Source organism: Sinocyclocheilus anshuiensis, unplaced genomic scaffold, assembly GCF_001515605.1.
Source record: "Sinocyclocheilus anshuiensis isolate Anshui unplaced genomic scaffold, SAMN03320099.WGS_v1.1 scaffold222, whole genome shotgun sequence".
NCBI lineage: Eukaryota > Metazoa > Chordata > Actinopteri > Cypriniformes > Cyprinidae > Sinocyclocheilus > Sinocyclocheilus anshuiensis.
In genome coordinates, this window is record NW_015542408.1 from 950,568 (window position 1) to 964,827 (window position 14,260).

The 14,260-nt window shown below is 36.4% G+C and overlaps 2 protein-coding genes across 4 annotated transcripts in view; one reads left to right on the forward strand and one right to left on the reverse strand.

Annotated features, from left to right (window-relative positions):
- The window catches only part of LOC107693134 (ERO1-like protein alpha), a 12,053-nt gene extending 8,891 nt beyond the window's left edge, over positions 1 to 3,162 (forward strand). Inside the window, exons 8-16 of the mRNA XM_016492399.1 lie at positions 1,313 to 1,359; positions 1,511 to 1,519; positions 1,597 to 1,623; positions 1,901 to 1,993; positions 2,093 to 2,339; positions 2,467 to 2,536; positions 2,637 to 2,723; positions 2,805 to 2,941; positions 3,010 to 3,162. Of these exons, the coding sequence (XP_016347885.1) occupies positions 1,313 to 1,359; positions 1,511 to 1,519; positions 1,597 to 1,623; positions 1,901 to 1,993; positions 2,093 to 2,339; positions 2,467 to 2,536; positions 2,637 to 2,723; positions 2,805 to 2,941; positions 3,010 to 3,073 (781 nt within the window). The 3' untranslated portion in view covers positions 3,074 to 3,162. The remainder of the gene's footprint in view (positions 1 to 1,312; positions 1,360 to 1,510; positions 1,520 to 1,596; positions 1,624 to 1,900; positions 1,994 to 2,092; positions 2,340 to 2,466; positions 2,537 to 2,636; positions 2,724 to 2,804; positions 2,942 to 3,009) is intronic.
- Positions 3,163 to 4,412: 1,250 nt separating this feature from the next.
- Positions 4,413 to 14,260, reverse strand: part of LOC107693135 (integral membrane protein GPR137B-like) — a 23,850-nt gene continuing 14,002 nt past the window's right edge. Inside the window, exons 2-8 of one of the 3 annotated variants that reach the window (XR_001634711.1) lie at positions 12,205 to 12,254; positions 10,279 to 10,507; positions 9,959 to 10,108; positions 7,561 to 7,686; positions 7,178 to 7,302; positions 5,343 to 6,270; positions 4,413 to 5,301 (exon numbers count right to left, since the gene is read on the reverse strand). Coding sequence is in view for 1 of the 3 variants with exons in the window: in XM_016492400.1 (XP_016347886.1) it covers positions 6,045 to 6,273; positions 7,178 to 7,302; positions 7,561 to 7,686; positions 9,959 to 10,108; positions 10,279 to 10,507; positions 12,205 to 12,254 (909 nt within the window). In the remaining 2 variants the exon portion in view is untranslated. Of the gene's footprint in view, positions 6,274 to 7,177; positions 7,303 to 7,560; positions 7,687 to 9,958; positions 10,109 to 10,278; positions 10,508 to 12,204; positions 12,255 to 14,260 lie in introns of all 3 variants that reach the window. The other 2 variants (XR_001634710.1, XM_016492400.1) reach the window with 2 other exon arrangements.

Consider the following 14,260-nt stretch of genomic DNA (forward strand, 5'->3'; position numbering starts at 1 on the left):
AAAAAAACATATATCGAGACTTTATGGTGGGTTTTTCCCCATCCCACTGCATCTCATGTTTTTAAATGAAAAATGTACTCTGTGTGATTGGTTTTCCACATTTTGTATTAAACTATGCATACATACATGATGGTGTTTCGTTGATAGTTGTTTAAGCAACTTAATTATAATTGGTTTATAAATATTATTTTATTATAAATATTCATTATTCAGGAGAAGCTTTTCTTCACCCTAACTGAAATGATGCATTTTAAATTCGAATATAATTCGAATGTAGTTTTTCAGCCATTTTGACAGCCCTATCACCTACACACAAGTCCGGTGAGAGAGAACATAGTCAATAGTTGTGGAACTCCAGTAAGTAAGGCTGTCAAGGCTATTTTATTCACTTAAACATCGGATAAAGTGATTATTTTCTCTTTAATACAGATGATGCCAATGTATTTTTCGATGAGTCGCTAATTAGCAATAACATTACCTGCTTGACGGAAAGGGTTGCCAGGTTTCACAACAAAACCCTCCCAATTGCTACTCAAAAGTAGCCCAAACTAACCGCGTTCAACCGTGTAAAAATCTCGTTCCAGGGGCTAAAATACACGTTATTGGGGATGCTTCAACCTGCGGCATCTGTGATAAGTAGCCCAATTCCGCGGGAAAACCACAGACTTGGCAACACTGTGACGGATAGTAATGTCTACAACGGACACGAGCGCTGTCGCGGCGTGACCACAATAGCTTGAAGTTGTCTAATTTGGCACGGTCTCCCTGCTGTACGAATAGCAAGGCTTTCCTCTGTGTATACATATACTTACAAGTACAATTTTAGCTGAACTATTTGTGTTCCCTTTTAATTTTATGTTTATTGTTCCCCCTACTGTTAGACGAAATGCACGCCCCTGCTCGTCAATAACACATTATAAATAACTACCGCTTCTGTTTGCGAGCATTTAGTGCAAATCAGACTTTCACATTCTGACATTTTCTTGAGCAGCAAATCAGCATATTAGAATGATTTCTGAAGGATCATTTGTCACTGAAGACTGGAGTAATGATGCTGAAAGCTCAGCTTATTCATCACAGGAATAAATTGTATTTTCAAATATACTAAAACAGAGAAAACTGTTAATTTTAATTGTAATAAAATTTCACAACATTTCTGTTTTTACTAAATGTTTGAACAAATAACATAATCTTCACACCCTAAAAACCCACCTATAATTTGCAACCTAACCTGTATTTGATATTTTTATTAATTATCATAAAGTGCTCATAATGTTGTAACAACTCTCGTTCTTTTTTGCTACGTTTTCAGACCGTATTCAGTAAAACGACCACTGAATCCTTTGGCGTCTAACAGCGGTGAGCCGTAATGCTTTGTTTTATGTTTTCAAGTCTAAAATTTGTCTGTTTTTAAGCACATTGATTTTATATGCAGTAGATCCATGTCATATTGTGATGCTTATGACAGATAATCCTTGTAATCATCTCTCTTTCTTTCCCTCCACTTTAGGAGACGACGGTAAGGTTACGCTCTTCAAATCCATTTAACCAGTGATTTGATCAGCTAGAAACTGACAAGTCTGTTTCTCATTAAAGGGCAAGGCTTCTACCGCTGGCTAGAAGGTAAGTTTCTGCTTAAAGGTAGGGATGGGCGTATCGATCCAAAGTATCGATATATCGATACTGTTAAGTGCTTATCATTACCCATTTTACTTTTCATAATGTAAAAGTTTAGTTCAGAAGTATCGAATCGGTATCGATATCGACGATACTGCCTTGAAAAATATCGGTATCATATCGAAAACAAAATAAGTGGTATTGCCCATCCCTACTTAAAGGTGCTGTTTTATATGTGTTACTGTATATTTTAATTTACATGTCCCTCTTGTTGTTCCTCGAGGTTTGTGTGTGGAGAAACGAGCGTTCTTCAGGCTGATCTCAGGACTGCATGCCAGTATAAACATACACCTGAGCGCCAGGTACCTACTAGACGGTAAGTCACGACTTGTAAGTTAAAAATGTAAAAAGTTAAACATTTCTGGGACTATTTAAACTTGAGTGTTTAATTGTCTGATTTGATTTGTTCGGTCAGAAAACTGGTTTGAAATGAAGTGGGGTCACAACGTCTCCGAGTTCCAGCTGAGGTTTGACAAGGAGCTGACAGAAGGGGAGGGGCCAAAGAGACTACGCAACCTCTACTTCCTGTACCTCATTGAGCTGCGTGCTTTGGCAAAAATACTGCCTTATTTTGAGCGTCCTGCCTTCCATTTGTACACTGGCCAACACACTCAAGACAACGAGAACAAGAAACTGCTTCTAGAGCTCCTCCATGTGGCCAAGTAAGAGCATTGCAATGGTTGCGTCAAATTTTTGAAAGTGTTTTTATTGTAATAATATTTCACAATATATAATTTTTTTTAAATATATGAATATATTCTAATATATTTAAAAATTTTATATTTGCAGATCCTTTCCATTGCATTTTGATGAGACCGCTCTATTTGCTGGAAATAATAAGGAAGCTATGAAACTGAAAGTCAGTGGCTCTTTTCCATGTTTGCTATAATAACAATGTTACAGAAATACATGTTTTTTTTAAAGAAGCATTAAATCAGTTGCATCTTTCCTGACCTTAGGAAGACTTCAAGCTGACTTTTAAGAACATCTCACGCATCATGGACTGTGTTGAGTGTTTTAAATGCAGACTTTGGGGCAAATTGCAGGTAAGATGGTGAAGATCGTGACATGTACCCAGATGATGTTGTTTGTGTTGATATGTGACGTTCAGTGAATGTCTCTCATAGACTCAGGGCTTGGGAAGTGCACTGAAAATCCTGTTCTCAGAAAGGCAAATAGATGCAATGCCCAACACAAGCAACACCAATCCATCATTTCAGCTCAGCCGGCAGGAAATTGTGTCTTTGTTCAATGCTTTTGGAAGGTATGTCAATATCTATTTTTGTCAGGATATCTTTATGTCTTGTTTTAATGTGTCTTGTTTTGTTTCAGGATCTCCACAAGTGTCAGAGAGCTGGAGAACTTTCGGTCGCTGTTGTCAAATCTCAAACAGTGACAGTAAAAATCCCTCGTTCAGCCACTGACGTGAATCTGACATGCATAACACAACAGGACAGATTTGTTTTGGGTTGTTAAATTACGGTTTTCAGAATGTTTTATACCAATTGTTTCTAAATACAGTTTAACAGCACTGCACAGTTTTATCCCTTAAGAATTGAGCACCTTAGTCACAAAACTGTATGTTTGGGCTATATTTTGCACTATTACATGTCTCTTACAAAAATGTATTTCACATGTTAAATGTAAAAAAAGAACAGAATAAGTGACCAAAAAATAACATAGCTTCTCGGGAATTAAATGGAGATACATAAATATACTTCAAATGGTTTACAAGAGGGACATAAACCACTTGATTTGTGTATTTTGCATATATAAAGCCAAGTTTTCATGTCTTTATAGGTGTAATATATTTTTAAAAATATGAGTTAAATTAAGCGTTGTAGTTTTTGAATATGTGCCTCAGCACCTAGATTTTTTGAGCATATTGACTATTACATAAAGAATATTTACATTTTTTTTTTTATATATTATTTAATATTGTGAATGTACTTTTCTCAGTAAGAAAAGTGTTGTTCTTTATTAGTAGTATTATATTTTCAAAAAGTGATCACTTATTTTAAATGTCCTATATTTTTTTTTCATTAACATTCCAGATGTTTGTATGGAGTTGCACATAGGCTTTGCATTTATTTTGCTATGAATGTTAAAGTGTGTTGGGGAGGTTTATGTCATTTTTGTTTTGTTTTTTTTACATTGCTTCATACATTCTTTTATGCATTTGTTCATTTAACATTTCAGTGCATTCGGTGTATACATTTAATCAGTAAATGCGTTCCGTGTTCCTTGGAACATTGTTAGTTCCACAATCTACCAATTGAGCCACATGGTGCAACACTACTAACAAAGGTTTGACATAACCTAAATTCAGCAATAATATTAATTAACAGCAAGTATTAATAGCAATCAAAACATTGAATATACAGCTGATGCTCTTAGAGGTAGAAGCAAGATTCACAGGCCGTTCTGTCCTAATTTAACCTGCTCCATGAGACTCTGTGAGATCCAACCACTACAGATTCAATTGTGGCCAGCAGTTCAGCCAAGAAACGAAAACACAGACGTGTTCGACAGTTAACAAGAGAAATGAACACTGGTATGTTGAAGGGAAAACCTGTAGATACAGAAACACTGGAGTTAAAAAGAAGTTTCTATTTTTACTTCTGTTGCTATCTGCAATAAACATCATTAATTTTCTGTAGATTTCTTATAAGTCGTCACACCAAATAACCCAGACTCTGGTCAAAACAAAACTTGTTTTTAAAACAGTGCAATAAAACTTTATTTTTTTATGGTAGTGCTTGAGTACATCTTTAATGAACTATGAACATGGGTAAACGAGTTACATTCATTGGCCTCGAACAAAAAAACAAAAACAAAGGCTTTGCTCTTTTGCGAGATTCAAGAGTTGATATAAATTTCACAGTAACATTTTTCAGACCAGACTCACATTTATAAATTAATAAAGATAAAAAATAAAACAAACCAACCAACTCATACACAGCCCCATGCTGTCTGCGGTTTGTCAGGAAATGAACCCAATCAGCATTCGATCAAACATAACATTTCCATCAATTAACACTCAAGATCTCTCATAACTGAAAAGGTTTGCTACACATTAGCTGGCAGAAAGCAAGGATATAAGACGAGGCCGACTTAAAACATCCAAATCAATTAAAATCATCCGCTTTTTTTCATACAGCATACACAAAACCCTGTAAGATGCAATTTAAAACACATTTTAAAAATAAATCCAATAACGGAGCAGGTGCATATGGAGTTTCAATCCCACAGCTGCCCATATATAATATTTACACCACAACTAATGATTGCTTCAGCCAAATGATTGCTGATATTATCTTGTACACAGCTAATAACATGAAGCAGCAAATTAGGGGATTAAAAAATATATATTTTTTTTTGCTAAAACACAAAATGATTATTTTTTTTTAGGGAAATGGAAAGGGCTTCTTCATTTAAGCTGGACAAGGGACATCGATTGCTGACCAATCCCGCTCCTGAAATACAAATATAGAGGAATGATGATATATAGCTTATGAAGCATGTTCAATACAAACATTAATTTCTGTGCGACATGTTTTCGGCTAGGAAAATCATACGATGGCACCAATTCAGGCATCCCTGGAGAATGATATATTACTTTGACTACTGATATAAGCCCAAAATGTCCTTCAAAAGCCAAGCACCAAAATATTAGAGGATGTAAGTAGAGTTAGTCTTCCTCGTCACACTCATCACACTATATCTCAGTCGACGGTTCTGGGATTGTAGGAACCGGGTGTCTTTCTGTCTTTGGGAAGCGTGGAAATGTACTACCTTGGATTTAAGCACGGGCTCTTTGGCAACGTAATACAGGAATTCAAGAAAGAGTCACATGTTAACATCAGTGCACGTTGGATCCTAGTACTGACAGATCCAGAATGCTTTCACTTGATCGTCTTGGATGGACTAGGCGGTCGTGCTCTTTCTCCAAAACGATGGAATATAAAAAGCGTACTCTCCAAAAATGGAAAAATCTCGCCACCACCAACACCACATTCTGGCCTACAACTACTCCAACTGATCCAAATATGAAATGCAGGCCGACAATAAGTGCAAAAAGCACATCCCAACTCACAGAGGGGAGTCCATGTGCTGAAGGCTATGAGGAGTTCATTGCACCAATGTTGGGTGATGGGATGGATGGTTTTCAGAAATGAGAACATCGGAAAAGCTGGTCCAAATAAACCTAAACCCCGCCCCCCCCATCACCTTATGGTCCCTTTAAATTCCTGCCGCATCAATGTGGGCAGATAAATTGACTTGAGGGGTAAGACGACCATAAAGCATTGCTCGATGTCCTGGCTGAGCCAAACCTCAGACTAGATCGTTCCACAGAAGGATCTGCTTTAGTTCTGAGGGGTGGCGTAGTGTGTTTGGGAGGTCGAGTAGTAGTTCTGGGGGGTGGAATAGTAATTGTGGTGCTGGTTGGTCTGAATGTTGCCATAGGCAAAGAGAAGAGGGGCGGTTGATGTTTGGGGGCCGTTCAGCAGGTGAGGGATTGCCGTTAGGCTGCCGTTCCTCTGGATCGAGCCGTACCAACTTGGGCCCGTCTGCGGTGTGGACGACAGGATACTGCTGGAAAACAGAACCTTCAGGCTTAGAGATACAATTTAACTGATATATCAATCATGTAAATTAAAAGGATAGTTCACAAAAAAAAACTGGTTTTAGCTGAAGAATAATATCATACAAGCTTTTAAAGACATCAAGGTGAGTCAGGGCACCAGATGCACAAAAAATAAATAAAAATTTGCAAGGGTGACAAGTAAATCACCATGCGGTTCCCAAACAAATGACTCTAATGAACTGGTCCTTTTTAATGAGTCAGTCAGAAAGTTTCATGAAACAGCCTTGCTTGTGAGTTAAAGATTTAAATCAGACTTAGTCATTCAGAGCCATTACTGATTTCAGAAGTGACTCGCTCACTTAACTGACGTCATTTTCGGTTACACTAAAATTCAAAGGCTTTGGGGTCAGTAATGTTTTTTTTAATTAATATTATTACTTTTTATTATCATCAACACTTTTTTTAAGAATTTTTTTTTTTGTTTGATTCAGCAAGGATGCATTAAATACATTACATTTTTACAAAAGATTAAATACAATTTTAAAATAGAAAACTTTTTAAAATTGTAATTATTTTTCACAATGTTACTGTTTTTACTGTATTTTGATCAATTAATTGCAGCCTAGATTGGACATTCAAAAACATTCAGTAAAATATTAGAATAGTCATTTCCAATTTTGTTTAATATTTTTTATTTAGTAACACTAATGATAATTCTGTAAAGCATCTAAAAATAGAAGTAATTTGGTTCCTAAATCTTTCATTTCAGGGGCCAAGGGGTCTGGAATCCTGTGATTAAATCATTTTTAATTAAACTATTCCTTTAAAAACATCATAAATCTTTAACTAGAAGTAAATATAACACTCCTATCTTTGAGAAGTTCCAGTAAACACAAATGTGAGTACACACACCTGCATCTATCTCCTCGGGAAGTTGTGTTTCTAGACAGATCATCATCACTATCATAGCGGTGTGGGTTGTCAAAGAAATATGCCCTGGAACTAAAGCTGTGACTGTTGATCATGCCACCCGGTGTCTGTGGAAACAAGGTATACAAAATATAAATAAAACGGTATGACTGGTCCAACACAGACAGGCAAATACATGACTAACACAGCAGCATGGGATGTTGTTTTCAGTGGGGCAGACGTTGGAGTAATTAATTCTATCTGACAGGAAAACAACTCTCTGCTGGGGCTTAAAAAGCCGATCGCCAGCTCTCATCATTGAGTAAGTGTCCAGCTGTGATATTGATGGACAGATTTAGAGGAGTGAGACAGGATTAGACTTTCACCAGGTTCTGATTGGGCCGCTGCACTCTGAAGAACACCACCACCAGACTGGTGGGCAGCAACTCCCAGAAGAACAGGATGATCCCAAAGACCACATAGGCTTCCCCATTGATCTTCTCTGCATCTGCCTGGAGACACAAACACAATGCAAGACAAATTTAACACTTTGAGAACTTTCCACTTCTGAGCATATTGATGTATCGGTACACTGTAAAGGCCAATACACCTTAGAGTAGACAGCGCCTGGAGACACAAACACAATGCAAGACAAACACTTTGAGAACTTTCCACTTCTGAGCATATTGATGTATCGGTACACTGTAAAGGCCAATACACCTTAGAGTAGACAGCAGAGTTGTTCTTGTTATCTAAAGCCTAAAATACCATTTATAATAGTTTTTGTAAAATAAAATAAAATATTAGATGAAAAACTTCTGTGCAATCTGACTTATATTACGCTTTTACACATAAATGAAGTCAGCCATAAATATTAATATAGCAATTTTACAGTTTTACTTAATTATTTCTTTCTTAAATATTCAATGTTTATTTTACACTAGTAATATTTCCTATTTTGTTTAACATTTTTGTTTGGTAAATAATAAAAAATTAATAATCGTGATTTTATTTGTTCAATAAATTGTGCAGCCCCACAAACAAGCACAGCAAACTTGAATCTTTTAAAAATGCAATCAAATTGCAATCACAATTTTTATCATGAAAAATAAATAAATTAATTAAAAAGCAAACCAATTTTTCCTCAAATCATGCAGCCTTAGAGGAGAATAGCCCTAACAAGTAGACATACTATACTACCATTGAAAAGCACAAGACACTGTGGCCTACAACAAACAAAAGCACAAACATCATGCATACGAATATCTGCAAAAATGCAGACAATGCAGGATGAGGAAAGATGTAAACAATCCTAGAATCAAATGCATCATCAAAACAGCGAGAAACAAATCCTCACAACAGCTTTGCGTGAGACAAAGTAGCTTTATGAAGAATAAGCAAGACAGCCACCCAAACATATGCAGCTGAGTCAGAGAAGGGGGCAGGCCGATCAGGGGAACCTTGGCTTCCTGTTAGCCCGTCTCAGAGGTGAACCCAAACTAGGTCACCACCAGGCAGCCAGCCAGCCATCCTTTCCCGAGCTATTTATAGCAAAACAAAAACCTTTCCCCCACAGAGCCCATATCCGTCTAAATCCCCTCAAATGGATTGTTTCTGTGGAGCACTGCGCAAAGCAGCGTAATCCATGTCGAATTACTTTATTTTGAATGAATGAAGCCGTCAACATCTCTTTTTATAAAACAACAAAGTACAGAAATACATTTGTAAACATGCAGCAAAAGGCATAATCTGTCATTTATTACACAGCCTCTATTATACTTTTTAATTGTACCAAACACATAACAGCCCTTGAAGGATGCAGTGCTAAATCAGGGCACACAAAAATGAGCTACTATGCAAATGAGAAGAATAAATACATAACGAGTTCATACGTCTCACATAAAGGTGAAAGCAGCATTGATTATTAACTCAAACAGCTGTGCCACACTAACAGCAGTGAGCTTTCTGAGACTTGTTTATCTTGGACAGTGAAAGTTCAATGAGGGTTTACCAGCTTTATGTTTTCTACATACACTATCTCTCAAGTATTTGGGCTTGAGACAATTTAAAATAGCTCTTTACTATTATAATATATTTTAAAACGTCATTTATTCCTCTGATGCAAAGCTACATTTTCAGTCTTTAATGTCACATTATCCTTCAGAAATCATTCTAATATGCTATTCATCAGTTTTAAACTACTTAATGTTTTTGTGAAAACCATTACATAGATTATTTTTCAGGATTCTTTGATAAAAAGAAAGTTCAAAAGAACAGAATTTATTTGAAATAAAAATCATTTGTAACTTTATAAATCTTTGAAAGTCTATACTGCCTTTTGATCAATTTAAAGTATCCTTGCTAAATAAAAGTATTAATTATTTAAAAAAAAAACATACTGCATCACACTTAAGGCCCGTTCACAACAAGGACGATAACTATAAAGATAACGATAAAGATATAGCTCTAAAAATCGTTCTCAATATTAAAGAATAGCAGAGTTCACACCACAGCTATAACAATAAAGGCACAGAGAAACGATATAATTGGAATCACTTCCAGAACTATTTTTTTCAGCTGATGAACGAAAAAATCATTGACACCCAATCAGAATCAGTCCTACTATCACAAGCTCGAGAATTTAAAGCGGCAGACGCGTATGCTCTTAGAATAAACTGACGATACCGTCCGCTAGTCTGGACGCTAATATCGTTATCGTTCTTGGTGTGAACGGGGCTTTAGATTTAACATTAACAATATATACGTAAAGTTATATTGAACTACCTGGTCAGATACATTGTACCAGCCATAATTAAACGGACTGGGCCGATCTTCAGGAGAAAGAGCCACCACAACCAGGTTATAACAGGCTCTGGAGGTGTAGAGGAGGATAACTGCTGCCCCAATGGCTGTGGCCTGGCATACTGATGTCCCCTGGATCACAATCACAAAGATCACCACAGTTAGACAGAATGGTAATTACTTTTCCAACACTATTCAATGCAATTAGTTGTTATTGCACTGTCAAACTGAAAATGCTACACGGTCATGTTCTGAATCCCAATTGGTAATCTCCAAATCCAAGCGCATCCTTGTCCACTTACCTCTGACTCCAGGTAGACATTGGCAGAAGACATTTTAGCGATCTTGAAGATGCAGATGGCGAGTGAGATCGCACAGAGCACAAAGAGGCTGTCATTAACCAGCACTCGTGCCAGAACGGCATCCTTCACCTCACTCTCACCCACATCTCCCTGAACCAGCATGGCACACGTCACGTTCACCACCAGGAAAAAAACACTAGCCAGCAGAAATCCTAGACGCAGGGGCACCCTAGAGTTGAGAGAAAAATTATTTCAGAGAAAGAAAAAAAAAAATGAAATAAATGAGTCATGGGTGAATTATAGGTGAACAAATTTAACATCTACATTTTATTATTAGATTTGAATTATTTAATTTGATAGTAACTAAATATTCCTGACATGATTTTAGATATGAAAAAAATAATAGGATATAATATAATTTTTTACTATGTTCTGTTAAATAAAATCAAGCTCTGTCACATAATACGTCATGCTCAATATTTTGCTTCACTCAGAAATATATCATATTGAATAATAGGTGAAAGCTCAAAGACATTGAACTGATGAGAGCAGTCAAGCCATTGCTTAGTGCTGTCTGGGCCATGTGTCAATCCTCTCCTCTGCCCCCTTCCCCCTCCATTCCACCACATGCCCTCCTCCCACTCATCCTGACTCAGACGGGACTGGGTGGTATTTGATCTCCAAGCTTTTCACTCCGCATCAGACTCTAATAACCTGATCAAAGCCCGTATTTGTACAGATTGATGCTTCAAATGAAAAAAAAGCAAAACTAACGAGTCTGTATTAATTTGGCTCAAACTTCTTTAAAGTCTTTTGATATTTCAACCAAAGAAAAAAAAATCTAAATCCTTCTAAATTCACCCAAAAATAAAAAATTCTCACTCTAATGTTGTTCCAAAGCTGTATGATTTCTGTTCTTGTGTGCAACACAAAAGCAGATGAGTAAATGAGTACTGGGGCAGTAAAAAAAAAAAGGTAAGAAAAAAGAACCCCACACACACACTCTTGATGCATTGACTAAAATGTTGGCCTTTTCCTATATTGCTATAACTTCCATGGTGCTTTATTAGCATTTTGAAGCTTGACAGGCTCAGTATTCCTTCACTGTATGGAAAAGATCAGCATTAACAGGTTTTGAATATGTTGAGCAAGTAAATTAAATCATTTTAATTTTTAGATGAACCATCTCCTTGGTTACCACTGTAAACAAAGCTTAACACAACTTCATACGGAAGCAAGATGAAAAGAAAATACCATCTAAACTTTTCTAAAGACAGTCAGTTCCTCTCAGATACATTCATATAAATGCGTACCCCCACGTTTTGTTTAACATCTCAACCGATTTGAATCATCACATATTTATATCGATTTTCAACAGGCTCTAAGTGTACCGTTACATCCCTAGTAGACAGCAATGCAACTGACACGTTTAAGGCCCAGAAAGGTAGTGAGGACATTGTTAAAATAGTCCATGTGACGTGAGTTTTTGTGCTTAAAGAAAGCAATAATAACGACAGCGTTCTGATGTAGAACGCACATGTGTCGATAATGGCGGAAGATGTGATTAGGAGGAGAAGAATTGTTGAATAAAGTCATTATTTTTGTTTTCTTTGCACACCAAAAGTATTCTCACATTCTCTTCGTAAAATTGCAGTTGAACTACTGATGTCACATGGACTATTTTAACGATTTCCTTACTGCACTTCTAGGTCTGGGAACATTTCAGTTGTATTGCTGTCTATGGAGGGTCAGAAAGCTCTTGGATTTCATCAAAAACATCTTAATTTGTTTTCTGAATATGAATGAAGGTCTTGTGGGTTTGGAATGACATGAGGGTGAGTAATTAATGACATAATTTTTATTTTTGGGTGAACTATCCCTTTAATTCAGTCACAGCCCTCACAGCTAGGAAAGAAAATCTCTTACTTGTACTTATTGAGTTCCGGTGAATATTTCGCTTTGGCTTTGAAAATCACCTGTGGAAAAGGACATAGAAAGATTTTTATTACTTACAAACATGACAAGGACAAACTCTATCTGTTGAGCAGAGGTATTATCAGTACAGAAAAAACTATTTTCGCCAAGAAACGTCTGCTATCTGTACTTCAAGCCTGCTCACAGGCCAAGTGATGACTAGCTTGTGCTAATGCAAAGATAAGGATGACCAGGGACCAGGCTATCTGAGTTTGCTTAAACAGAAACATCTCCTGGTTAAGCAAACAGCCCAAGAGTTCAATAACCAGTGGAAGTTATTGGTTATACCTAAGGCCTTTGCAACTCTAGCCCTAAGGTCAACTCAAGGTATGCACAACTACAGAAGCTTGTACAACCGTCACTGATAAGCATTAAATGGACTGTTTTCACTCTGACATGGCCTTCATGTAGTTCACACAAAGTCCATAACATCCATTAGCAGGTAATATCAACATATGCACTACCATTCAAAAATAGAGGTCAGTAAGGTTTTTTAATACTTTTATTCAGAAAAGACACATTAAATTGATCAAAACATCCATTAGCAGATGATACACTCTAGCATATAAACTACCATTCAAAAGACAGATCAGTAAGATTCGGGGTTTTTTTTTAAAGAAAGTAATACTTTTATTCAGAAAAGACTAATTAAATTGATTGAATGTGACAATTCATTCTTGCCATCACAGGAATAAATGACATTTTTAAATGTATTAAACTAACCAGAAAACAGTTATTTTGAATTGTAATATATTTTTTTCTGTATTTTTGATCAAATAAATGCAGCCTTGGTGAACATAAGAGACTTCTTTCAAAAACATAAAAAAAAATCTTACCAACACGAACTTTTAATTGGTAGTATATGAACACATGCATGACCACAAACTTCAAAGTAATGATACTAGGGCATTAAGGGCTTTCTTTAAGCACCGTCATGTTAACCTCTGTACAATATGAACCACAGCAGTACTGAAACAGGAACAGACCTCACCTGTAGCTTTCTGCACCTACTTATTGAAAAGTTTATAGGGTCTGAGTTTCACATGAAACTTGGAAAATTAAATTAGATGAAAAAGGATACAGTGATTAATAAATACAACTACAAAAAACATTTAGAGAGTCAAAATGTTATATGTACACCATTCATTCATTCAAGTCTAGCCCTACTGTTTTTTTCCGTCATGACAATTCATGACACAATAAAAATAAAAACAATGGTAACAAGTACCCTGTGCAAAACTAGTCAAATAGGCCTAGCTGACTAAACCATACTGCTGCTGCTAGTCAGCATCTGAAATATTTAAATATAGTTTCTCATTAAACTCTTTAACATCTTATTAATTTACAATTAGTTTTAAAGGGGTCATATGATGTTGCTAAAAAGAACATTATTTGGTGTATTTGGTGTAATGAAATGTGTTTATGCGGTTTAAGGTTCAAAAAACACATTATTTTCCACATACTGTACATTATTGTTTCTCCTCTATGCCCCGCCTTTCTGAAACGCGTAGATTTTTACAAAGCTCATCGGTCTGAAAAGCAAGGTGTGCTCTGATTGGCCAGCTATCCAGAGCGTTGTGATTGGCCGAATACCTCAAGCGTGTGATGGAAATGTTACGCCCCTTAACATACTGTGATGCCTTGTCCGTCCGGAGCAAAGAGACAAAAATATTAAAACCCATTATAAACGAGACATTTGTTGCATCCAGTGGGGACATAATTACGGATTATAATGACTTATACTGTCTTTTTACGGCAACAACACTACAGCGAGAATAAAATTTACGCCTTCTTTCTTTGCTTGAACATTTGGGCGGCGTTATGCAAATCTTCCTACATCGTGACGTAGACATGTCGGGGCGTGTTAGAACGAGCCGTTTTCGGTAGGAGTGGTTGACTCTTAACTTTTATAAAGAATATCTCTTTGGATTTGAGACTTTAGTCTTTGCAACTTTACAGATCTTCTTTATGCACCAAGAGCTTGTAACACTCCAAAGAGAAAGGAAAA